Genomic DNA, 25,163 nt, shown 5'->3' with positions numbered 1-25,163 from the left:
CTCAATCAGTATACTGGCAACAGAGTGATAAGTTAGCCATTTGTTTATGCCACAATGAGTAGGAAAAATAATACCCTGAGGCACTCCAGTATTACTGCTAGGCCAGTGAGGCATTAGACTGAAGGCTGAGTAAGTTCTTTCAACCAGTTTATGCTATAATCTTCCAGGAAATGCAACGTCTATTATGTCTTATTGCTATAATGAAATAATTATACAAAACTAATGAAAATGAGACGTACTTAATAATTCTCTGGGTAAATCCATGACACAGATATGACAGAACTGACAGTGCATCAGAAAGCTCCATTTGTGCCCATAATTTTCAGGTAATAATTGTAACAGTGCCATTTGTTCCACTACAGTTGGCCTTCTGTGGATGTTTTTAAAAGCAGCACTAAATAATGAGCACATTTCCTCATTTAAGCCAAATATTTGAGCATGGTCATTTTTATGCTACACATTTTCACAGGAGTTACTACCTCTCTATACACTAACTATCTCTCAACATGCAATTTTGTTGATTTTACCCTGGTAAATATCTGACTGTATTTCAGTGGGAAGTTTGTCAAAGTTAATATCGTTTAAGTGGGATTACATTTTTATATACTCCCCAGCTAAACAGACAAAGTGCCCATAGTTAGCAATCTTTAAAACCAAAAAAATGGTGGTTTGTATCTCCTGTAACTCTTACTAGTAATTTCTAAAACTAGTAATTAATATTAATAATGCAGTGAATTCTTACTTAAGCTTCTGTGACATACAACCTTGTTTTATACATTACCAAGTACCATTATGGATATAACTGGGAAGTGAGCATTAATTTATATTGAATTCATTTCCATTTCCATTTCAAAAGTACTTGATCAGAGCACTTTTAAAACTGCCAATATTTTTAAATCAGAAATTGAGAAATAATTGCACTGGCAGACATTACATGCAACAATTATCAATCCTCCAGTTTTCAAGGAGGTGGCAGAAACATGTTCAGGGACTAATCTTTTAGCAGGACCTGTTATGACAGGACATGGATAAATGGTCTTAAACTAACAGAGGGTAGATTTAGACCAGGTATGGTGAATAAATGTTTTACAGTGAGTGTGTGAAACACAGGAACACAGTGCCTAGAGGGGTGGTAGATGCTCCATACCTGGGAACAGAGGTCGGAGCAACCTGATCTAGGTGAAGATGTCCCAGCACACTGAATGGGGTTTGGACTAGATGAGCTTTAAAGGTCCCTTCCAACCCAAATTATTCTATGATTCTGTGAAATAAGACACACAAGTATCTAACTTCTTTGTAACTGCAGAAAAGCCAGGTATTTGTAGAATTTGTTCCATCACCTAATAACTGCAGATGCTTGCTCAAGACTTCAAAAGTGCCCGTGGGGCTAAATGAGATCCACAGGGCACAATATTACAATGACAAAACCTAAACTAATGTAAATTGTTGTTATACTGCTGAGGTCTCAGCTTATGCTAACTCCTGATTCACATCATTAACTTCACACATCATAAGTAATTTGAATCACTGAACACAGTGGCTACCTCCAGACTTGCTTTCAGCCATAAATCCCTGATCAGAAACTCACACAAAGTTTGTACTGCTGCACAGAGGCCTGTGCCATGCATATATGTTTAGCAAGCCAGGACCATGAAAAAGGATAAAATTCAAGACCATGCCAGTCTAGGTTTTACCCAAGAACTCTCCTAGCTACTGCACGGACACAGTAGATATGTTTTGAGGAAAAACATGTTCAATTACAGGCCCTTACCAGTCACCCTTGTACTGACAAAACTGGCACCAAAGTGGCCAAAAGATGCTTCCTGTGAGAGTCCCCAGAGCACCTGGAGCAATGGCTAGCCACGTCACACAGGATGCCTCATCTGAGAACAGCTGGGTCACTGTACTCCTGGCATAAGAGAAGCCAAGGACAAGGCCAACAGCACGGCATGTTACCAGGGCTGTGAGCAGGAAGCACATCACAGTTTAACTGCACACAGCTTCTAATGTGAATACAGGACACAATACCGTGCACAAAGGAAAAAAAAAAAAAGAAAAAAGAAAAAAAAGCGCCTTTTACAGGCATAGAAGTACAATTGAATATGGTTTACGCAAACCAAGGAGAAAAGAGACAGAGCCCCTTTGGAAATCAGAAACAATATTGAAAATATGCTGGCAAGAAATAATTTTCAGATAAAAATACTTATATAAACCCATTCATATTCCTCTTAGTTTTCTTATAATCCAGCATGCAAAATAAGGAACAATTATATTAAAAAGAATGAACAACGGAAAGTTTGAACTTACATATGACGTAATAATCTTTGTTCTTCTGAAATTCCAGGCCCCAGAGATTAGGACTGAACTCTTGAAACTTGATGGTAAACTTAACATCTTGATCTGGCTTGGCACAGTTAAGGAGAGGTGTATTGTCCTTTTTAATAGCACAGCTATCTGCTTGGTCTTTATCAACCATGTAGACTTTATAATATTCATACTGGCCAATAGTTTTAGAGTCCACCTTTGGGCATATAATATCCAGTTTGTCTCCAATTTGTGGATATAGTACCAATCCTTGTCCAGGAAGGAATCTAAAAGGAAGGAAATAAAAAGGGGGGAAGGGGGAAGAAAAGAAGAGATAAAATTTGAGATACTTAATAAAATTGCATGTAGAAAAGTAGAAACTGCAGTGAACAAACAGGAATAAACAGTATCCAAAACCAAAACAACAGACTGAGCAAAGCAAATCTTAATAGCTTGGGCTTGATTCAATATCAACAAGATGTTTATTTAGATCTTGGAAATTACAGATGGATGGAGTCCTTATCCTGGTTTTGAGCACACTAGCAGATTTTACATCTCTCTCTGGCAGGCACTGCAGCTTCTTGCACTGCATTTAGCCATGCAGAGCAGCTAATACAATACCTGGTGAGCTAGGATTCTGTTTTTCTGTTTTGCTAGTATTTCTACTAGTCTTGCACATATTTTTCAGATTTTGAATATGGGAGAATACCAAAAATAATCTTTCAACCCCCTTGAACAGCTATGTGGGACAGGAAAAAATGTAAGACTTTAACAATATATCAATATGCTGATAAATACTGTTTTATTACTAGTGTAACACAAAGGAACACCAGACACTCAACCAGGACTATGCTCACAGATGTCTGCAATGGACAGAGATCTACCCGATCCATGGACCACACATGCTTCTGGGAAAAACACCTATATCCGAGACAGTGTCACCATTCCACTACAATGATTTCTCTTCACAAATTCCACCATTACTGTCATTATTTTAGCTCTTTTTTGACTTTTTTTGTGCTAGTAGTTAAAGACAGGTGTGCTTTTTTTGTTAGTATGGGAAGACTTCTTAAACAAACTGGCAGTGAGCTTTAATATTTGCCGTTAGACACAGTATTTTGTCTTTTCTACTCATAACAGGCAAACATGACCATTTCTTCATGGAAGAAAAACATAAATAATTACTTATAGTATTGATTCATGCACAAAATGAGGAGTCATGTTCTCAAAAGGACAAAAGCCACACAAGGTTTGTTTGTTTCTCTCTCCATTAAGACATATTTGTTTCAATTAAGGCCAAGAAGTGCATGTTTTAGAACAACAGCCAGAAACACAACCAATGTACTCGAATGCACAGACCTAAAAGACTTTCTTTCCTCTTTTTCCTGCCTGCCAGCATTTTCCAAAGATCTTCCTTAATGGAGAATCGGCCTGAAAAACCAAGTGAAACAATTCCTGTCTAATGAACACCCTTCTCCAAGTGCTAATATTTAAACAGCACACGTAGTAAATCTAGCTCATTCACAGGCAGCCTTCCTGGAAACTTTAAATTAGAGTATCAAGGCCCACGCAGAACAAAGCTGAAGGCGTCGGTGACCTCCAACCTCTGGCTTGGCAAAAGGAGCCACCAGCCTGAAGTACTGGTGGGGGAGAACCCACTAAATTAAAGGATGATGCAACGCCCCAAATTTCGAATCCATCATTTACAACTGCTTGCACCACACAATTCAAGTTTATGATCTGTGCTAATTGAGCACAATTATTTTCACTCACAAAGCCAGTGTAAGAATTATATTTGTTATGAAGCAGCACGTAGCAGGACAAAGACATGTAATTACAGATTTAGGGAACTAGAACAATGAAATGTTATGGCAAGAAAAGCGACTGTTGATGTATAAATCACTGCGCTCTTTTGTGCTGTGCAGTGTAATTTCCAGACTGCAGAAACTGGGTTTGGCCACGGCTGTTCAAACCGAGATTGAAGTGGAGATGAGGCAAAGCTGGGCCTCCTCCTCCAGTTTTCAGACATGCCAAAGGAATGCAGCAACTACCACCTCCAGAAAGCTGAAAGGGTCAAACAAATGGGAAGGTGGGAACGCGTCCTCGGAGTTACCGGCCTGCTGAAGGACAGCCAGAAGTGTGCGTTGGTATGGCCCCTAGGGATGCGGTTTAGTGGTGCACACAGCAGGGCTGGGTTAACAGCTCGACTTGATGGTCTTGCAGCTCTATTCCAACCTGAACGACTCTATGATCCTATGACTGATGAGGATCCCAGCCAGCCAATATTTATTCCCAAGGGAGAAGCATGTACTCTGATTTTGGCTCTCCTCAGGGATTAACTCTGACCAGGCAAAAGCAAAGGGACAGAGTTTCCAAGCCAACCTGCATCACCTGTGACTGACTTTACCACCTTGTCTGACCACAGCCCCACTTTAACTTTGCTCCTGTGCAGCACTGCTGTATCAGGAAGATGACAATCACTCATATTCCCCCATCTGCATGCCAGGACAAGGGCTAGTCACTGTATGATCCCACTGCTGCAAATACTTCCTCTTGCCAGCAATTCTTCTTCACATAACAGGACTGTGTGATAGGAAACATGAGATTTCAAAGGACTGAATCTTTGCTTGTAAATTAATCAAGTGAGAATCCCATACATAACAAATATGAAATTCTTAAGGTTAGATAAATGTACCTGTCCATCATTATCAATAATATAACCTAAAATCTTCCCTGAGAAACAAAAGACACTGATTCTAATTTTAGACTTTCTGTATATACATGTAACAGCCACAGTATATGTTCTCCATGCAAACTCTTAGCACAAACAGGATGGGCTGAGAGATGGTATGCCAGGCAATTCTCAGAAACATCTACAGGAAAGAGGGCACACTTGTGAGCCCTAGTTTCAGCCAGGAATTGTCCCATAAAAGGTAGAGGACAGAAGTGTCCCCCACAGACAATTAAGACTACATTTTACAAGAGCTTTAAATGAATGCACTTGTTCGACTTTATGGCAGGGAATATTCTTGCTATGACTCTGAAGTCGGTACAGTTTTAGAACGAAACTCAGTAAATCTCCTTCTACTTGAGTGTCTGAACTTGTAGGATCTAACGCTGATGGGATTAGGGAAGAAAAAAGGCTTAAAATGCAAGGATTAATCTGAGAACTTGATTGTATTGAAATTTTTCCACACTTTGCAGTTTTGATCGTGACCTTTGCTAGGAGAGATATTTTTCCAATTTACTTGCCTTATTTTCTTACAACAACAAAGCCCAAATATGGATGGAGTTAATAAAAAAGTTTCACCTCATGCATTTCAGTTCAACCACAAAACTTACAGTGGCTGATTAGTCGTAGGCATGATTATTATCCCTGCATTTGTGTAGTACTTTTGCCACTGTACTTTTTATAAAGACTTTAAATAAATCATTTGCTGGGTACTAAGCATTCTCCGAAGCTATTTATGAAATGTCAGGAGGATTAAGACTACTGTTTTATGATCCTATTTTTGAAGACCTTCTATTTGGAAAAAAAAAAAAAAAGAAAGAAAAAAGGATGATGTACATTCAGCCTTGGTGGAGGTTGAAAAGCATCAGGATTAATCCTGATGCTTCATTTCTGCAAGTGTTGATGTTGCCTTAAGTATTCCAAAGTAGCATCAAGACTGATGAAATGTTTGCAGGATGGTGCCTATAAAAATTAAGTTAACAAAATGGCTTTAAAAGTCTGATCAAAATGTGCCTTCAACTAATTAGAAAGTTGTTGGTTGTTTTTTCCACATCAAAACAAAGATATAATAAAGATGAAGCAAGGTGTTTTCATCATCCTGGGACTGATCCTGCGGAGGCTGTTACTTCAGTGGTGGCTTGGGACAGTGACATGCTCTCCAAGTAGTCAGGATAGTGACAGCATTGGAACCATTGCTTTCTATAAAAAGCCTTTTAACTTTCTGCATTTCAGCTTTAAGTATAACTTACTGCAAAACTTACATACTGACACAGGCCCCTGGACACCAACAAAAACTTAAGAGAAAAGCTTAGCAAGCTTCCCAACTCATTTCTGTCAGCAGTCAGACACAGAGAGACTCTTGGAGCATTTGAAAAATCCTGCTCACAATAAATAATCCTGGTGCCTGCTGTATATTAAAGCACAGAAAAGTATATTAAGTACCATATAAGCTGTATGATGAAATTCATGCACTTTCTGTCTGGCACTTTTCGATACAGATGGCATTTTTACTGTCAGCCCAAAACTGGTGCATTGTGGGCGACATTTGACATCTGTGCAAAAGCCCATGGATGTGAATCCCTCCCACATGTCCAACCAGTCATGCAGCTCATCAAATAACAACACCTTGCAGAGTTCCCAAATCGTTTTTAAGATAATTATTGCACTTGACCAAAAAGTCAAGAGACACAAACAGAAATTAGGAACAGAGTAGTTCATTCCCAGCTCACACCAACACTTCAATGATTTTATCTACCACACTCATTTCCTGGCAGTAATGCAACCTTACCTGTCAAAGTCTTCAAGAAGTTAAATTTTATTGCGAAATTTTATATATATTTTTTAAAGTATATTAGCTTCCAAAGAATTTCTTAAGAATCTACTTCTTGTTTAGAGAAAAAAACTTAGCCCATTCAACTGTATTAATTTACAAAGGAATTTTTGCTTAATGATAACCACTCAAACCTGTTTAACCTCATAATAGGAAACTCTCTCTCAAAAAAAGTAGAATTTAACCTGCCCACACTCTCATTCACTGAGAGTATTCTATCATTTCTTAGTATGCAGGAATTTCTGAAATTGCAAAATGATCTACAGAAAAAATTCTTAGAGAAATAAATTCTTAAGAGATTTTGTTATTCAGTATTGAGTGAGGTAACCGAGTGTTTTGTCAGGGTTTTTCCAACTTGTGAAACTATACACATACATATATGTACATATACTATGAATATACACTACACACTTAGCTTTAACTATATTCTAGTAATTATAAAATAAACATGATTTTAGAAAGCGTGTTAGTACTTGACACAAGGCTTGTATATTTAACTGGGGAGGCAGTGCCAAATTTCTGTGCTTTAATAACTTACCCAAACTAATTGGTGTAGGCAGTTAGCTTTAAATTAATGACACAAAATAACCCTAAAAATGTGAACAACCAAGACACTTCTTAAAATGCAGCCTGAAACCTACTGTTGGGGAATCCTACACACTTAACTTTATGAAGTTTTAACTACAAGCCTGACTCTAAAGTTATTAATTGAAAAGTTTATTAAGGAAATATCATGAATACTAATAACACAGTATGTTAGTCCGTTACTTATAAAACTGCAAACTGAAACAGAATACAGAATTACATTCCACATACAAGTCCTTACTGTCTAAAAAGAATGTTTTTTAATTAGTATATGTATTAATCATCTGACTTTTGAGAAAAGAACAACATTCATATTTCAAATATCACTTCATCCACAGGAGAGATATTTAAGCAAGGCGAAAGTCCTACCAGCTTGATGCAAAGCAAATAGACCTTTCAGGAAAAGACTAGTGATTTCAGTGAAGTAGCAGAAAAACAGTTTCCTGTTTCCCAAAAACAGTGCACTGCACAAAATCCAAAAACAAAGACCAGAGCTCTCTGCAAAAGCTCTAAACAAAACTTTCACGTGAGTTTTTGTCATATTCAATACCATGTATAAAAATATGCATGTGCATGTAAGGTGCATGTGCATACACCTGGCTGTAAATGCTTTTTGTGCTGAAGCAGTGATTTTATAGGACTCATCTCTCTCCACTTTAAATAGATTAAGTGAACATGAATTCAATGAGAACAAGATCAGTAACTGCTGCGGACAGACAGAAAAACAGGCTTCATCAAAAAAAGATTAATGTGGAGTCTGTCTCAAAATGGGCACATAATTTTATGAGGAAACAAGGCACTATGCTTCTGCAAAATCTTTGCAAGAAAAAATACCATAGTGTGACACAGCAAGATGACAGACTGGCTTTATACACAGACTAGCAAATGAAACTTTGAGAGAAAAAAAGTGTAGCATTTCATATTATTAAAATTCTTTTAAGTGAGTTTTGGAAGCTACTTTTCTTTACCAGTGCAGTTTTATTAAATCATTTTAATATTACAGGAAAGTTTTATACAACATGCTAAACATGGATGTTTTTGAATTTAAATAAAGTTGAAGAAGTTTAATCTGCTCACCTTTATTTATATGTAACATTTTTCCACACAGTTAATGAAACAATTTATGTAAGGAATGGTTGCTGGCATTAATGGGACTTGCAGGCTAGAAACTAAAAGGAATTCAAACAAATAAATAAACAAATATATTCACGCTCTTCCTTAAGATCTTTAATGGCAAGTACCACATTATACAAAGCCAAATTATAAAACATTATAACATGAGTTGGTAAAGCAGCAAGTCCTGTATTTCTCACTTCTGCTGTAAGGGAAACACCTATGTTCAGGCTCCCCTGAAATAAACCCACAGTAAACTCCTAAGTGCTTTGAAACAGTTCCCTGAAACCATAGCTGATCTCCATCCTAGGATTTGGGGTACCTTATTCTCCTCACTCGTCCTCACCTCTAAATGAGCCCATCTTCTTTCAGACTACCTGGGCCAAATGCTTGCAGTGCACTGAAAAAGGGAATGGTAAAGGTTTTATGTTGTTTTAATCACAACACTGGACACAACACATTTCATGTGCCACAAGCAGCCACGCAAATGGGCACTGTTCTTGGTGCCTTTTTCTCAACCTGTTCTTACTGACATCGGTTTCAGGATTTCCATTTACTTCAGTAAGGCAAAAAGATGCACTGTGTTTGCTAGTGAAATCTTAATAACCAACACAAGAACCATTCTGTAGCATTATTATGTTTTCTCAAAACTTTTAGTAGACAGGGAATTAGGAACATGTATGAAATTTTAGCCATTTCATTCATCCATTCATTGTACCACCTATAGCAAAATACTAGAGGAAAGCATTTAAAATACAAGGGATTTCTAATATGTGTAAACCAAGGATGGGCTTAGAGTGCAGATGCTTCTCTCCAAAGGAAATATTCTTTTGCATGGACCTGCTGGATTTGACAGTCAAATTGTACCATCACATCACAGTTCTGAAGGCACAGAGCTTCTACTGTACAGAGATACCCACAGACACCATCCATCTTCAAACACATCAGAAAATGCCCTAGCTGGTCTCCTCGATCTGTCACAAGCTTCCTTCACCAAATAACTCTATGACTAGCGCTGTTGCAGAAATACAGACACTTTTTTATTCCACTCAGCTTAGAATCATCCCAAGTCTAAAGGTGCCTTGCACTTGGGAGAGCACAAACTCTGCAGCCAAGAGGTGATATTTGGCAAAAGCATACTCCTTTCCCCCCTCACATATATGGAAGGTCACCTGCAACCCAGCACCAAGCACGTCTTACTGTAGACACTCAAGGAGAAAATCTGTCTGCTGAAAAGCTGTGATGTACGAGGTTACAGATCTGGTCTCATTCTTCATACAAAGTAAGAAAGCCAAAGCAAATGCTGCAGACTCCGCTGCAAGGCTACCCCAGTCCTGAGTTCCAGCAGAGGCAGGTCACTTTGCAGTCCCTCTCCAGGGAATCATGTCATCTCAGGTTGGGATCATGGCATCTTGGAGCGACCACAAACACAGGGGCACCGAGAGCCCCCTTCCCCAGCCCACCATGTGGAGCCACCATCCTGCTTCCATGCACGTAGTGTGCAGCTGCCAGAAGGGTTTCACTGTTAGGCAGTGTATCTGTTTCAATGGCATGTCACCTCCACGTGTGAGAGGTGGTTCAGTTTTGCTGGAAAGTTGCTTTTTCCCTTGTTGCTTTGGCTCTCACTCACAGAAAAAAAGAAAAAAAACCCCACTTACATAACTAAAACCTTCCGACCAACCTGTGTTTCCCCCCTCCATCCCCATTTAATCCTGAGTACAAAAATGAATGCTTGTTTTTCCCCATGTAAAAGTCAGTCATGCTCTTCCCTGCCTTAAAGAACTTCTGAGAGCAAACACTTATTTGTCTTTTCCTGTGCAATGGGTTTTTTGCACAAGAATGTGAAACCTGGCTGAGAACATTTACCGCAAGGGTAAGGCCTGAAATGTTGCAAAGATACACAATCCAGCCCTTTACTAAATCTAAGGATTTAAAAATATATATATATGGATTTTATATTCCGTTTTCATATATGACCTCCACATAAGGCACTATTAATAGCAATTAACTTTTTGTATTATATGCAGAAAGCCATTACTGCTCTACTTAAAGTACTTAAAGCACCAGAGAATTCTGATCCATTTACTAAATCAATTCCTGTTACCACAAAAGAACCACTAATGTGCTTCACGACAGTCTTTTAAGTAAGGAGCAAAAGAAAAAAAAAAAAAAAAAAAAAGGATGAGTATGACCAATGTTCTATTTTAAAGTGTATTATATTAACATTTCATCAGCATTTACAGAAATATGAACCTCACAACAGTGCTGGACTTACTCAGCTTCAGTAAATGGAATCATTGCTCACTTGCTCTCATACAAAAGCACGGAAACACACAGGCACATTCTCCTTCTTATTTCATTTCATCTCAACAGAAATGTGCTTTCTGTGTAGAGCTTATAAAATGCAAGTGGCTGCAGTGGAAAGCAGCAGCCAGTCTGTATAAATGGCTTACTCTGAGAAATTTCTGAAAGAAAAAACACTCAGTAGGTGCATTGTAATTAGTTGCTCTTTCTAGTTACCTCTTGACAAATGATGCATGCGGGTCTGGATGAGAGCCCAACTCTTGACCCATGCCACCACTACACACTTTAGTACTTCAAGCAGAAACCCCTAGCCTCAGCATTCTTTTCATTTTGCTTTTTCCAGAAACGTGGTGCTAAGTAATGCACAACATGAGAATCAGAGATGATTAGCGAAGCTGGAATTCTTTCAGAAGTGCTTCATATAGCTACGTCCTAAATATATCTGAGGAAAGTTTCCTGCCTTTGATTCCTTCCAAATATGTGGCATGTTTCAGGGCTCCATTCAAGGGCAGAAGTACATGGAAATACACAGGACAAACACTACTTCCACAACACTTAATGATACACTTTGCCAACGTCTGTAAGCCTTTCATACAGAAGATATTCTTGTGATCATTACTTTAATATGGCAATTATAAGCCTATTGAGAAATGCAACTTTTGCCACAAAAAGTACCCATAAAAATAAACATTTTTCTTTTGGATAGCACTTTACTGCCCCCTTTTGCACTTTAACATTAGAACAGGATTCAGTGTGAACATACATCTGAGGAAGAGTGTGAAGATGCGGGTAAAAGTACAGGGCATCATGTTTAGTCACTAATACACTCCCAGGCACTGCTTTAGGGACATCTTCCGCTTGCCTACACTGCAAACAAATGAAACATCCAGCTTTCATTGTCCTTAATCTTGCATGGGAGAGATCAGCAACGGATGGTTTAAATTGCTGCCTTCCATTGCAATCTGAATGTTTATGGGTGGCTGGAAAAGAGGGGGATATTGCTCATTAGCAGTTGTTGTCTCTAGCTTAATTTTCTAAAGCAAAGATCATCTACAACTTGAATTCAGTTTATTCATCAGGATGACAAAGGGCTTTCCAGTCTGAGGCCATGCATATGTTAGCAATGCCTGAACTAAAAGGATGGGTGTATCCTTCAGAACAAAACTACACAAACTGGCAGGCAAGAATATTTCCATGAAAGGTGAAGACAAGAAGCCTAGACATTCAAATGCCCTACAAGCCTAGAGGCATAAACCCGTTCTGCAACTCTGCACTGCAATTACAGTCACTACAGAATCGATGTATGTCTGTGTGTGTCCACATAGATCTGCAAAAGGTAATAAATCTATAGTTTAGTGGCCAGTTATTTACAAAATACTAATTCATTATGACAGAGCCAGAGGGGGACCCATCCTGTACCAACCCTCGGCTCCCAACTGAAAAAGTCCATGTGCTGCTGTGTACACTTCCATTTAAACTTAATCCATTTTCCTCTGTCATCCTACAATTACAATACAAGTCACAATAATATTAAATTTCAGTGCCTACAGCATTGCACAATTGAACCATTACTGTAATGAAAACTGACTCCCTTTGATATTAACACTGGTGTTTTCTCTCATTTGCTAGCCATGAAATACAGGAAGAGACCAATGTTGTTTTAATTAAAGAATTGTTGTTCAAAATATGCTACTGGGAATATTAAAGTAGTTCTTTGCTCTTATGGCAAAGATAATTAGATATTGATATGGTTTGAATTTTGGGAAAAAAAATAAAAAAAGAAAGTAGAATTAAAAAAATCTGTGCCATGAACTCAACCTAACACAAAACCTTTGCTGCTCTACTTGACTTGCACTCACAGAGGCAGGGTGTGCCAAACCCAAGAGATGACACTTTATTGAAAAGATGCAGAACAGTAGTTAGCATGGAACTCAAAGTCAAACCAAACCATTTGTGTTTCTTACACAAGTCACTACAGCCTTTGCTTTTAGAAAGCTAACAGAGAGCAGCTGGCATTTGCCAAAGAGCTACTTTTTGAAAAGTGCAAACCAGATTGTTCTATTGCTGTGCTATTCTGTGCTCTTCTCTACCATTGCTGTTAGAAAAACAAACGTCTTATGTCAGCCACAATATAAGGATGCCAACCAAAGTTTGCAGCCTCCCTTCTCCTAACTACAGTTTGCTCACACCTGTACAGTCTTGTTTCAAGACATGCTCCAAGCAAAGTCTATAAAAGAGGGCGGGGACTGTTTTGTTAGTTGATGAGACATTAATAATCGGTGATTGTATCTCCAATTCAAAGACAGAATTTCATCTACTTTGCAGTTGTTAAAAAATGTATTATTGCATACCATTTGCCTGAATAAGTAACCACTGGAAGTAGAACAAATTGTACAACTTTCAGAAAAAGTTATGCCAAATCAGTAGCAAAATTGTACAACAAACAAACCTTTTTTGGCAAATCATTTTTATGCCAAGGAGAAAATGACCTTGAGCATAAATCCAAATGGGAGACCTATAATCAGTCTGCACTTGCTTCTTACATTACACCCACAATTCAGCCACTTGCAAGCACAAAGATCCTATGTTATTACATGAAGTACCAACTTTTCCAAGGTTTGACTGACGTGCAGAAGCAGAACAAGACCAAGTGGCCACAGCCACCTTCAAGGCAGTAGTAATATGCGACCTATAAAAAAACAGATTTTGGCCCACTACAACATCTGAACCTCTGAAAGGAAGCTTAACTGACTCCTGAGTAGTTTAAAAAATTTTATAAAGATCCAAAATGTGTATTTGACACAACTGGCATCCCTGCCCCAGATGGAAGAGCCCACTGGAGAGGTTCAGCAGAAAGCTGGGGCTAACAGGAGATCCAGCCACTCAGTTTTAACCCACTGCCCTGCACTCATAAGACACTGACATTTGGTTCAGCCTCTACTGCAGGGAGGCTCAGCCAGGGCACTCCTCACAAACCAGGCCCTCAGGTCACTCACAGTGATCAGTTTGGCATTACACCAAACAGTGAGCTAAAAAATGCACAGAAAACTCAGTTGAAGCAGGACTACCTGTGCAGACAGACTCCAGAGGCACAGCTGATAGACCTGCTTGAGCTCCCAGCCGGCACAAGGGACACACTGACTACTGACTAGCTATATATCTCTTTCCAAATGCAGACAGGGATGTAGCTTCTGACATAATTTTCTGATTTAAAAAAAGGCAACAAAGCTTTGGAGAGATCTGTATTTGTCCAACCCCAAAAAACCTTACACTGGCCTTGGTTCAAGACAGCTCATGCTTAATTCGTCCTGCTTCAGCAAAAATATTCAGCATTCAGCACATGCTCGACATGAGCTCTTCTGAATAAGGACAGTTTCCCAAGTCAGGCTGTAGGAGCACAGTGCAGTCTTGCTTGCCTTGGCGTCACACACTGATCCACAGAATGGAAGACTACAATACGCTACAAATCTAATATGTGGCTTTTGATTTTCTTCAAAAGGTGCCTGAAAACTGTCTGATACAAAGAATGATTACATCCTTTTAATATCTTTTTCAGGCAGTGAAGAAATCTGTACGCCAATGCGACTTTCTCCGTTCAGCTAATCTGTTCAGCTCAGAAAAACACCCTGGAAAAAGAAACCCCCCAAAAACCTGAAGGTAAAGTGTTGTGCAGTGATTAAGCTAGCCAGCTTCTGAACTGAACTGAAATTAATTAAACATGAAGAAAGCAACTGAAGTGTGGACAGAGAATGCTATGGGACTGCAAATCCTCAAAAGGAGTCAAGATGTTCCCAACTCCAAATTTACACTTTCATCTAGTCAGGTATAGAAACCAACTGCTGCTCAGGCAGTAGGTAAGCAGATGGCAAGCACCAAGCAAAAATGAAACTGTGAAACGATGCACCATTGACGAGGAGTCAGAAGAAGCACAGTTATGTGTGCTTCCACCAGTGCTCACTGCATAGGTTCCTTAAACAAACTGCTTCAAACTTGGAGAACATCAAAAGCCAGATGGGTCTTCCTGAATGAATCTGCAGGCAAGGAGCCAGGATTCCCGTTTGCTGCAGAAATAGGCCTGGACTTGATTTGAGTCTTCTTAGCTCTGACAGGCTGGAGTCTGGCAGAACTCCCAATCCAAAATAAAACAGCATTCAAGTGAGACTGGGTTTTATACTAACAATAATAATAATGATAATAAAATTTCAAATCACCCTTATTAGCTTTAAAACACTTTTCTCTTTACAGTGCAGTGTACACCTTCCCCACTGCTGTTCTCTGGTTTGGGTATATAAATAAAAGCCCTATTCAAACAGAAGCTAAGAAAACAGTGAGAAGCAATTTGCAGCATCACAAATTTTTCAGCCTAACATAATTTCACCATCTAACTTATCCTGCTGTGTAAAACAAGCCAAATAATTTATTGTTTTCCGTTGACACATGTAAAACTTGACTTTCCTTTAAAGCGTACAAAGCTCTGATCCTACCAAATAAAGTTTTGTAAGTCCTATTTTAGCCATCACCCATGAGACATTTTAAAAGAACACTACAGATAGGAAACACATCTTATGTATATGTCATACATCAGGAATGATTCACCTAGCAACACAATCCTCTACCAACCTTTATCTTTTTTGGCTTGGAACTTATGTTTAAAACCAGAAGAAAGGACAGACTATTACATCAAAGTTTAAATCAGCTGCATTATAATTATTATGCTGATACCTCAATAAACACTGGGTGTTGGCTGGCCAGGATTGCCAAAAAAGATAGAGGTCCTGCCCTTATTTGCTGTCTTTGACAATGTATATAATCACATCAAAGGAAAGTTCTCAGCATCACAGCTAACAGAAAAAAAAATAATCTATATGTTCTCTTTCCTAGAGTAAAATGATAGACTTTTTTCATAGCAAGAAATTCTAAATTTTGCCTGTAATGAAAAATAATTATAACGTAAAGCCCTTTCAGGCTTGTAGGACTTGCAGTACTCACTGAAATCACTGGAGTTATTTTCATGAAGTTGAATGAGCACTAGATGGGCTAAGATTAAACCTGAATTTACAGGAACAAAAATGATAACAACAAAAAAACCCAACCCAGATAATTCAAAACTACACTGAATACACTTCAAGTTTAGGAAATTTCTGTGTGCATGTTTTATCTTTTTTTGGGTCTGAAGTTTATCTGGGGGTGGAGAAGCAATGCAAAACTGGTTTTTGTTCTGCCATTTTGCTTTCATACCTGGATTCCAGAAACATACTGAGCTCAATGTACATGTTTTCTCTCCAGTGTTGGGTTTTTTTCCACCCATTTGGGGAACAGGAGTGAAAATTTAAAAATCTATTTTAAATACACCTTCGAGCTTCTATCAGTGAAAACTCCTTAAGGTGAGGGGAACCTGGAGGGGAAAGACTCTGGATGCAGGGAGAGCTGGGGCCCAGGATGCTCTTTGTAGATGGTTCCCCATTTCTCCCCGTGCCCTGCCAAACCTGTCCGGCCTTATCTGGGACATTTCTGAAATGCGACATGACAGGCAGGTTCGAAAGCTAAACGTTGGATAATGGCAGGCAAACAAAGGACATCGGTTTTTGCATTATTTCTTTAATTACTTTAACCCTTGTTCGAACAGAAAGCATAAGGCCAGAGTAATTCAGCTTCCCCCTTTGTCATTTGCCTGCCATAAATATGCACCAGTCTGCATTTGAAAAGCTGAAGGAGGCTGCAAGCTTGCTGGACATTTATCATGCTCTGTTCCCTGTTAACAAGCAAATACTTTAGTTGAATGGCCCATTAGCAATCATTGTCAAATGCAGAATGCAAGGTGCTTGAATGTGACCGGCCTGTAAATTAGATGAGGTTGCTCCTGTGCTTTGGAGAATTTCAGCAAATGAATTGGATCTTTTGCTATAGATTTGTGAAGGTTAAGTTTCAACACAGGAAACCTATCTGAGCACTTCAGGGCCTGTGAATTCTGCCAATCCGTTCGGCTCCCTATATGCACTTGTTTATTTTTCATTTGTTAAATCACATCAGCAGCTTGACAGTTTGGGGTTTGGAGTCCCCTTTTCAGTCAGAATTGTCAAGATTTCCAGCATACTATGGGATAGGGTAAGAATGATAAAGTCAAGCATGTAATTAACATCTTTGTATAAAAAAACCTGGAATAATCAAACAAACAAACAAAAAACCCCAAAACCCAATCCACTTTAAAAGTGTCCAAGCCACTGCCAAACAAACAGCATGAATTCCATTTTGCCGAGCTCATCCCAGGCTCATTCCCAGTAAAGAAAGACACAACTATTATTGTAAGCTTCGGTGTTTTTTCCCCTTGTGTCTAGACTGCGCTTAACAAATGCAGAATGCTTTCTTCTCCCCCCTTCCAGACAAATGAACAGGCAATAAAGTAGATATTTCTCATTTGAATCGTACCCCTGATTTGCAATGTAATGCTGACTTTAAGTTGTGGGCGTTAAGGGTTGTCAGTAGGGTAGACAAGCAAGTATTAACTATTTCAAGGCTCTTTAAGAGAAAAAGCAAGAAAAACCACATCCAAGTAGCTGCACTAGGAGAGGTATATATCGCTACCTTTACAGCTGCAGATCACTTAAAATAAATGATTAAACAATAGCTATATTGTCTGCCGGCGAAACTCAAGGGGCTGACAGCAAACTCATCCCACAGTGATTGTAAGTTGGCTGGGGAGGAGGGGAAGGGGGGGAAGGCAGATGCTTATCTCATTCATTTCTAGATTTCAGCCAGCCTTTTGGAAATAAACACCACCTAGAGACTGAGCCAGAAACATTTGGTTATCTCCAGCTTGACTGGTAAATAGGAATGGATGCTGGTTTGTTTGTGGTTGTTCGGTTTTTTTGTTTTTCAGGGGTTTTTTTTTTTTGTTCTTTTATATTTTTGCAGGATGGGAAACACAAGAGATGCTGAAGTATCACCTGGCCTAGGCACAGACAATGCAGCATGTTTATCTTTGCTGCTCCCATGGAGTGTGAGATGGAGACCACAAACTAAAACACAGCTGAAATCAAAAGCTCTCTGTTTTCCTTCCAGATAACCCCAATACTACCTCTCCCCTCTGTTCTCTGTGCCTTGCCAGCATGCTCCTGCCCGAAGCCCAAATAGATTAAGGCAACAAATCCCAAGTGCAGCCAATTCTTCAGAAGGGCTGCTGCTAGGGCAGGAGTTAAAAATGAGAATCTTCCACACCTCACAATTGCAGCCATCTCGAGTTTTAATCGGCCCCCATCTCGGCAAAAAGCAGTAAATGAAATCTATCTTTACCATATTATACACCACCAATGAGCAAGAACTGAGCAGCTTTTCTTCACCGCTCCAACCACCCCAAGCCACAAGTAGGCCTTTCATAGTTCCTAATCCCGGCCCCCAAGTTTTGTGCGGTTTTCACATAATACCTTACAGCCCCGAGCAAGGCCCTTAGTTTATAACACCCCTTTCAGAGACGTGTCATTTCTAACATCAAGCTAATCTATATGTTGCCATGGCATCACCCTTTATCTGCCTTTACATCTTATGAACTGCATGGATTTACCACATTATTTTTATCTGAAAGACAGAAAATGGTGGTTTTATTGCCATACAATCAGATTACTGCTGCTAGTTTCTCTATGCCTTTTTACCATACTTCAATCAAAAGGGATCAGTTTCTTTATACTCTGCCCTTGATTTACATTACATCTGTAAAGACCTAGTCTGGGTTGTAATCCCCTTATTAACTATGACCAGGGTTGATTTGCCTAAAAATAAAAGCAAATTGTGTCAGACCTTTTCACTTTGTTTTTGATTCGGAACTACAAAATGGATTACTAAAGAAATCTTCAGAGTTCACACGGCCGGTATAGTACTGAATTTAAAATGAGAATTAAACAAGTTAAACATGGGAGCTGTGTCAACGGTTTACATTTTCCATCATGGGAGAAAGGCTGAACTGCATTTGTCTTTGTGCTCTCTGGCTTTAAGGAGACAATGAAGCCACAGGAGATTTTTCCAAGCTCTTCTAACACTGTCCATTTGCCATCCTCCCTTCCTCTGCTTGTTCATGCAACTCCCCCACAAACTCTTCTCCCTTGCTGCTCCCTTCCCCAACCCCCCACAAAAACTTCCCCTCCTTCAAGACAACAGCGTGTTAGCTAAAAGTCTAGGTACTGTGGCACTCAGTATTTTTATCAAAATATTTCGAGCAGTTTAACATTCCTATGTAAGTTTCCACAACGCCTCACAAAGAATGAGCTCATAAGCAAATCCATGTAGATGTATGATAAATGACCAGAAAAACAGGTTTCTTTATGTCAGCAGCCAAGGCAGACAGACATTAGGCACACATGAATAACATTTTAATCACTATTTTTTTTCTCAGAAGAACACTTTCTTCTCATTTGCAACAAGCAATTTCAAGTACTGCAGGTTTGCACGATGCGTGAACACCAGATCATAAAGGGAAAAAGGTCCCCAAGGAGGGCTGTCTGTGCCAGCCTGTCGGAGCAGCTCCTGACTTCCCATACCAGGAGCCTTGGCCGAATTCGAGAAGATCCAGAGTGTCACACCTCAAGCAATGTGATCTCCTTACAATAAAAAAAAAAAAAAAAAAAGGAAAAAAAAAAGGAAGAAAAAAAAAAGCCAGGAAGGCATTCTCGTGTGTGGGAAGAGGGAGTACTTAAGTGATTTTAGCACGACTTTTAGTCACAGCCTTTCTACAGGCAATTACTTCATTAAACCAAGTGAAATAACGTAGCACAGCTTACAGATAACATGCTTTAACATAATTACTATAAATAATATAGCAATTATACTCTACGTATAAAAGGCTGGGGAAAATAACCAGCTCAAGAAATCGGCCTTCAGTTTATTCTGAAATAATTTTGCTAATTCACCTGTGCTTCAGAGACCTGGCTACAAATGCTAGGACTATCAAATGGACTGACTGGAAGCCACCGCTTGCTCCATCTATTAGCACGCCAAGTGTCAACAGCTATGTTTTGGGTACAATGTAGGAGCATGTGTTTAAACAATTTTAACCTTCCACTCCTGTTTCTTCAGCTTGAAGCTGTAATTGCATAGGTTAGAAAGTGGAGTCCCACAGCACAGGACTCCCAAATAAATTCCTGTCTAGCTGAGAGCCTCCCAGACATGTTGTGTGATATCGCTTTAGCAAGCTCTTTGTGCTCTGGCTGGCTTGCCTGTCCTGTGAAACAAGGGCTGTCCATTACCTACAGTTTATCATCCTGACAAAATGTGAGGAATGTGGATGTGAAAGCACTAACAATTCCACCCCTGGTGCTTTCTCCTTTTTTTCCCCTCTGTATTAAAACCGACAAGATTAACCCAAATGCAAACTGCAGAGCATAGTTCAAGGGGCTATTCAATCGGTAGTGAATGTGCATTTGTTTACCTACAAAAATAAGAATTTCAGATACAATGAGAAGCAGACTAGTCTATATGCTACTGAATAGAACATTTAGCAGGGTCATCAATTGTAGTTTATTTTATCAGTTTCTGACATGTTAGCATTCATTCAGAGGCAGGCTGTGAAATATCCCATATATAACTGGTTATCAGAGGGAGAGAAAAACAGCTATATAATCTAACTTAATCAGTGTCAAAGGCACCACTTATGAGGATAACCTTCCACATGTCACTAAGGAGACCCGCCTTGATCGCTGGCCTATAGCACGCAGGGAAATAGTGACGCTCAGATATAAGCGATGCTCTTTTGAATGAGATTTCTCTACTGCTGCGCTGAAAGGTACCCCATATACCATTACTCGTGGTCCTGCGTGTTAAAGGCAGTGCAGAGCCCTTGTGAGGTGAAACTGAGGTAATCCATGCTATCTGCATACCTTGCTTGTCTTGGCAGAAACAAAACAGGCAGAAAGTCTCCCGTTAAAAGGTGTCAACAGAAGTTAAACCTACAGTAATTTTTCTTGTGTTTTCAAGATCAGGTGATCTAAAAGTTCTTCAGATGATAAGTCCATAAAGTATGCCAAGACCATCTACAATCGTGATGTTTAAGCTCCCAAGCAAATATAGTCACAGGTACAATTATTTTATGGAGGTCACTCCAATCTCATGATTCGGTCAAGGCAATAAAGGCAATACCTCTAAAAAGGTAAGGGGAGAACAGGGAGGGGAGCTCTGTGTTCAAATAGCTACTGCACGCTCTCCATTCCAGCCACCTGCTAGAAATTATAACCTTTAGACTTCAGCACAAAACCAATTCAGTTTATATGTTTACCTTAACCTAAAATTTATTATTTCATACTTTATATTAACCAAACAACTTCTCACATTTAACTGCCTACCTGTTCAGCAGATTTTCGCCTTGAGACTCAATAGAGTTAAATGCACAGCTTCCCTGAATAAATTAACCGGCAGCAAAGACAGGTATTATTTCAAATCTAGAAAGGAGCTTTATTATTATACCATGCCAAGATCTATTCAACAGCTTCACTTCCCAAGCTAACAATCAGCTTGAATCCAGAGTAAGGACAACCTTCTCTAAGGAGAAATTATTCAGGATCCTTCAGGCAAACAAGTGTGAGAAGAATTAGTAAGAAATTCTGCTTGGAGAAGCAGGGCTGCCTCACCAGCAGCAGTGTCAGGAATGCATTTGCAAGCCTCCTCAAACTCCAGGCCTCCAAGAGGCCTATAAATCACTAGCCCCAGCAATTGAAAAGACTAATTTTAATAGTGTACTTCTTCACTGTGGTGATTAAGCCTCAATGAATCACTCAAGAAAATTCAATTACATCAGCAACACAACCTATTTTTAAGCGTGCATTTAAGTTGAAAAAGTAATTAGATATTATCATTAGATCTACCATTAACAACATTCAAACCTTTTTTGTAATCAAACAGTTTAGAATTAACTAAATGGAAACACAAATCGCGTTTGACAAAAGAAGCATATCCCCAGGCTCCGTGAGATGGGCTGAATTCAGCTGCTCGGATGCCTTCGTTTCACCGATGGCTAATAAAAGCGATCAAGGTAAGTTAAAAAAGAAGCGAAAGCAGGTTGGGGCTGGCAGAGGAGAGCCCCGAGCCGCCGGCTCTTCTGCTTTGGAAGAGTGACCTCTGTAGGCATAAACCCAGCGAGGCCTGGGATGCAAAAGCATTCCCCTTCCTCCTAGGCCGAGCCAAGGCTGTTTTCCACCAGCACAGCAGGCCCACTCCTGCAACGCAACCCCGGCTCTCAGCCTTTGCCTTTCGAGAGCCTGAACAGCCTTATAAAGCCCGCTTTATAACCGGCCGGGCCGCTTCATCCTCCCGAGTGACGCCGTGCCCTTCCTAAGCCAAAGAAAGGCTTCAGCTTTGCAACATCATGCAAGCGCTGAGCCAGTGACTGGAGGTAAATGTTAACAGGCTTCCCACCTGATGCATATACAAAATAAGTATTTGTCAATCAATATTACAAATAAAGACTCTGAATTGAGCAGTCCAGCGCGCTCCTGCCAGTTTCTTTATTTTTAGTTTTTTTTCTTTAAGAAAGATTAGGAAACTTCTCAGTAAAGAGAAACAGAGCAAGTATTAAAAAATAATGCAGGCAGAAATCTATAATGATTTTTTCATTTAGTGAAAGCAGCAGTACACGATGACTGTAAGGCAATGTAACTTCGTAAACTTGAGATGCTACTCCCAATTCAAACTTTGAAATCTTCACCAAACTCCTAGAGATCCTGCCACCTGCGCAGGATTAATCCCTGATCCAGGAAATACTCCATTCATACTTGTCTCATCACCACCTAACATTTCCTCTACAAACTCCCCCGGGAAAACAAGACATGTACTTAGTGGAGTTAATGGGAAATGCTAATTCAATTAACACATTGCATATGATTTAATTTTAAATCATATATAACTGAAGATGGAGCATGCACATAAAAAATATTTTTACCCATTTCTGCTTTAAAATTCCCTTAACTCATTAGTCTCCTTCTCCCTATCGTGATTTTTGTTCTCCAAACTAGTGATTCTAATCACAAAAGTTCAGAGGCTCTCACAAGTGAACAAAGCCAACTTCCATTTTGTATGTCAAAAATCCAAGGAGACAAAAGAGAAGTGTAAGTAGCTTTACATCACTGTCTCAGACTTTTCTTTAGAGCAGCCCACTTTTCAAAAAGTTCCTCTTTCTAACAGCAGTAATTTTGTAAGTTTAAGTAAAGAGGTTGTTTTTTTTTTTTTTTTATGAGAATGCTTCTCTTTTTAAGAGTGAGCTTTAAAAGTGAGGTCCTGGGAACGCATGTACATTTTCGCTTGGGTTTGTTAATGAAGAATGACACTATATGGTTGTGTGATGGGTAATGCTTAGTTCATTACTCACTGACATGTGCCTTGATACCATCAACTCCACAACCAAATTTAGCCCTGTTATAAGCAGATGTAACTTCGCTGGAGTCAATGGGATGAGTTTGCATCTGCAGACGGAGAAGTTGGAGAGTATCACCCTTTCCTGGCAACTCAGCGCAGCCCGGCTCCTCCGCTGCTCCAGCCCGGGCGAGCCCGGACTTTGCCCGCAGATTTTATCCTGCTACCGCCGCACCACTCCCCAGCCCGCTACCGATCCGCCGCCCCGGTCCTCCCTCCTCCCTCCCGAGACCCTCCCGCCGGGGAATAGGGGCGACGGGGCAGCTCGGCCGTCACACGAAACACCCGCCCCGGGAAGAGCCGGATCCCGCTGTCGGCCACGGCCGGAGCCCCCGCCGCCGCTCTCAGCGCTAGTGCACTCCGCCCCGTCCCCGTGTCTCCCGGCGGCCGCGGCCGACCTGCGGCACCGTCCCGTCCCTCCCCCGCGCACGGAGGACAGCGCCGGTCCCCGGGGAGACGGCGGGCGGGAGCGGGATGGAAACTTACTTGGGGTTAGAGGAATTCCAATATATGGGGTCTAAAACGATGGACCGCGCCAGTGCAGTTCTGCATAAAACCATCACGGCTCCCCAGCAGTACTTCCAGGCGGAGGCATCTCGCCTCCGCGCTGCCATGGTCGCAGGCGGCACCGAGTCCCTCCCGGAGCCTCGCCAACTCCGCCGTGCGCCTTCCCACGCACCTGAGCGGCAACAGCAGGGTGGGTGCCCGGTATCCCAACAGCCGGGATGATTGATAGGAAAAAATGAATAATAAAAAAAAAATTAAAAAATCAGTAAGAGTCGACGATGCACTTGGCGAGAGCTGCGAGCAGATCTACTGAGTCATGTATGCCATTCGCATGTAGGAATATCTCCTGTGAGGTCAGATCCAAGCTACCTCCGAAGTAAAAGCAATAGCAAAAAAAAAAAAAAAAGCAAACACCTTAGTCCTTCCTCTTAGTGGGGGTCTCCCGGATGCCTTGGAAGATGCCACTCAAACTGCCAACTCCCATTTGGATCCAAAGCGCCATACGCGTTCACAGTGTCTAAGGCCCGCGTGAAAAGGAGTAAAACAAAAAATAAATTAAAAAGAGGTAAAATAAAGGGCGGCGGGAGAAATAAAAGGGTCGGGGGGAAAAGGACACAGCTTCGGCGGGCGGCTCCTCCTGTATGTCTCTCACTGCTCCCCGCAGTTTGCAATCCGCACGGGCACCAGCTCGGGCTGTTTAGGGCAGCTCGGAAGCAACCGCGAGTCAATAAATCCACTCCGAGTCAGCTCCCCCAGTCCCGGGGAGGCGCATACGCAGGGCTCCGGCTTCCCCGAGGGGCACTGCTGTCCTTGTCGCCGGCAAAGACGACGGAGCGGAGCAAGGAAAGAAACAGGGACGGACAATAATGATTACAAAAATAAAAAATGAAATAAACCAAACGGGGGGGGTGGGGGGGGTCGCAGCGTCAAATCGTCCCTCTCCCGTTGCGCGACCTGCAGTGCGCGCCGCGGTGGCTGACTGAGAAGGAGGAACGACGGGCGCGGGACTTGCGCCGACGCGCAAGCCACCGCTGAGAAGAAGGAATGGAGCGAGGGAAAAGAAGCGGCGCCAGCCACTGTCGTTCCCAGCGCGGCGCTTCCAACCTCCGATGCCGCCGCTGCGATTCCCCGGCGCAGGAGCGCGGCCGGCGGTAGCGCGCTGCCGTAGCCATATAAGCGCGGCCCCGCTGCCCCGCCGCCGCCGCTCATAGGGCCGCCGGCGGGCCGCCGCGCTGGTTGGGCGCCGCGCCTGTCACTTACCGCCGAGCGGCGGGCGGGGCCGCGCCGAGCCCGGCCGAGCGGGCCGGCAGGTAACACCCCCCAGCCCGGCCCGGCCCGGCCCCGCCGCGCGGCGGGCGGCCGCTGCCCGGCGTGCGGTAAGAGTCCACTGGCTCTGACTCA

General features: G+C 41.1%; 1 protein-coding gene across 1 annotated transcript in view; it reads right to left on the bottom strand.

Moving 5' to 3' along the window:
* EFNB2 (ephrin B2) overlaps positions 1-24,886 on the bottom strand; it is a 45,237-nt gene extending 20,351 nt beyond the window's left edge. Inside the window, exons 1-2 of the mRNA XM_084226591.1 lie at positions 23,742-24,886; positions 2,308-2,591 (exon numbers count right to left, since the gene is read on the bottom strand). Coding sequence (XP_084082717.1) covers positions 2,308-2,591; positions 23,742-23,869 — 412 coding nt within the window. The 5' untranslated portion in view covers positions 23,870-24,886. The remainder of the gene's footprint in view (positions 1-2,307; positions 2,592-23,741) is intronic.
* Between the last annotated feature and the right edge of the window lie 277 nt (positions 24,887-25,163).

This window comes from Fringilla coelebs, assembly GCF_963513975.1.
Source record: "Fringilla coelebs genome assembly, chromosome: 2".
Classification (NCBI taxonomy): Eukaryota; Metazoa; Chordata; class Aves; order Passeriformes; family Fringillidae; genus Fringilla; species Fringilla coelebs.
This window is presented reverse-complemented; position numbering and strand designations above follow the sequence as displayed.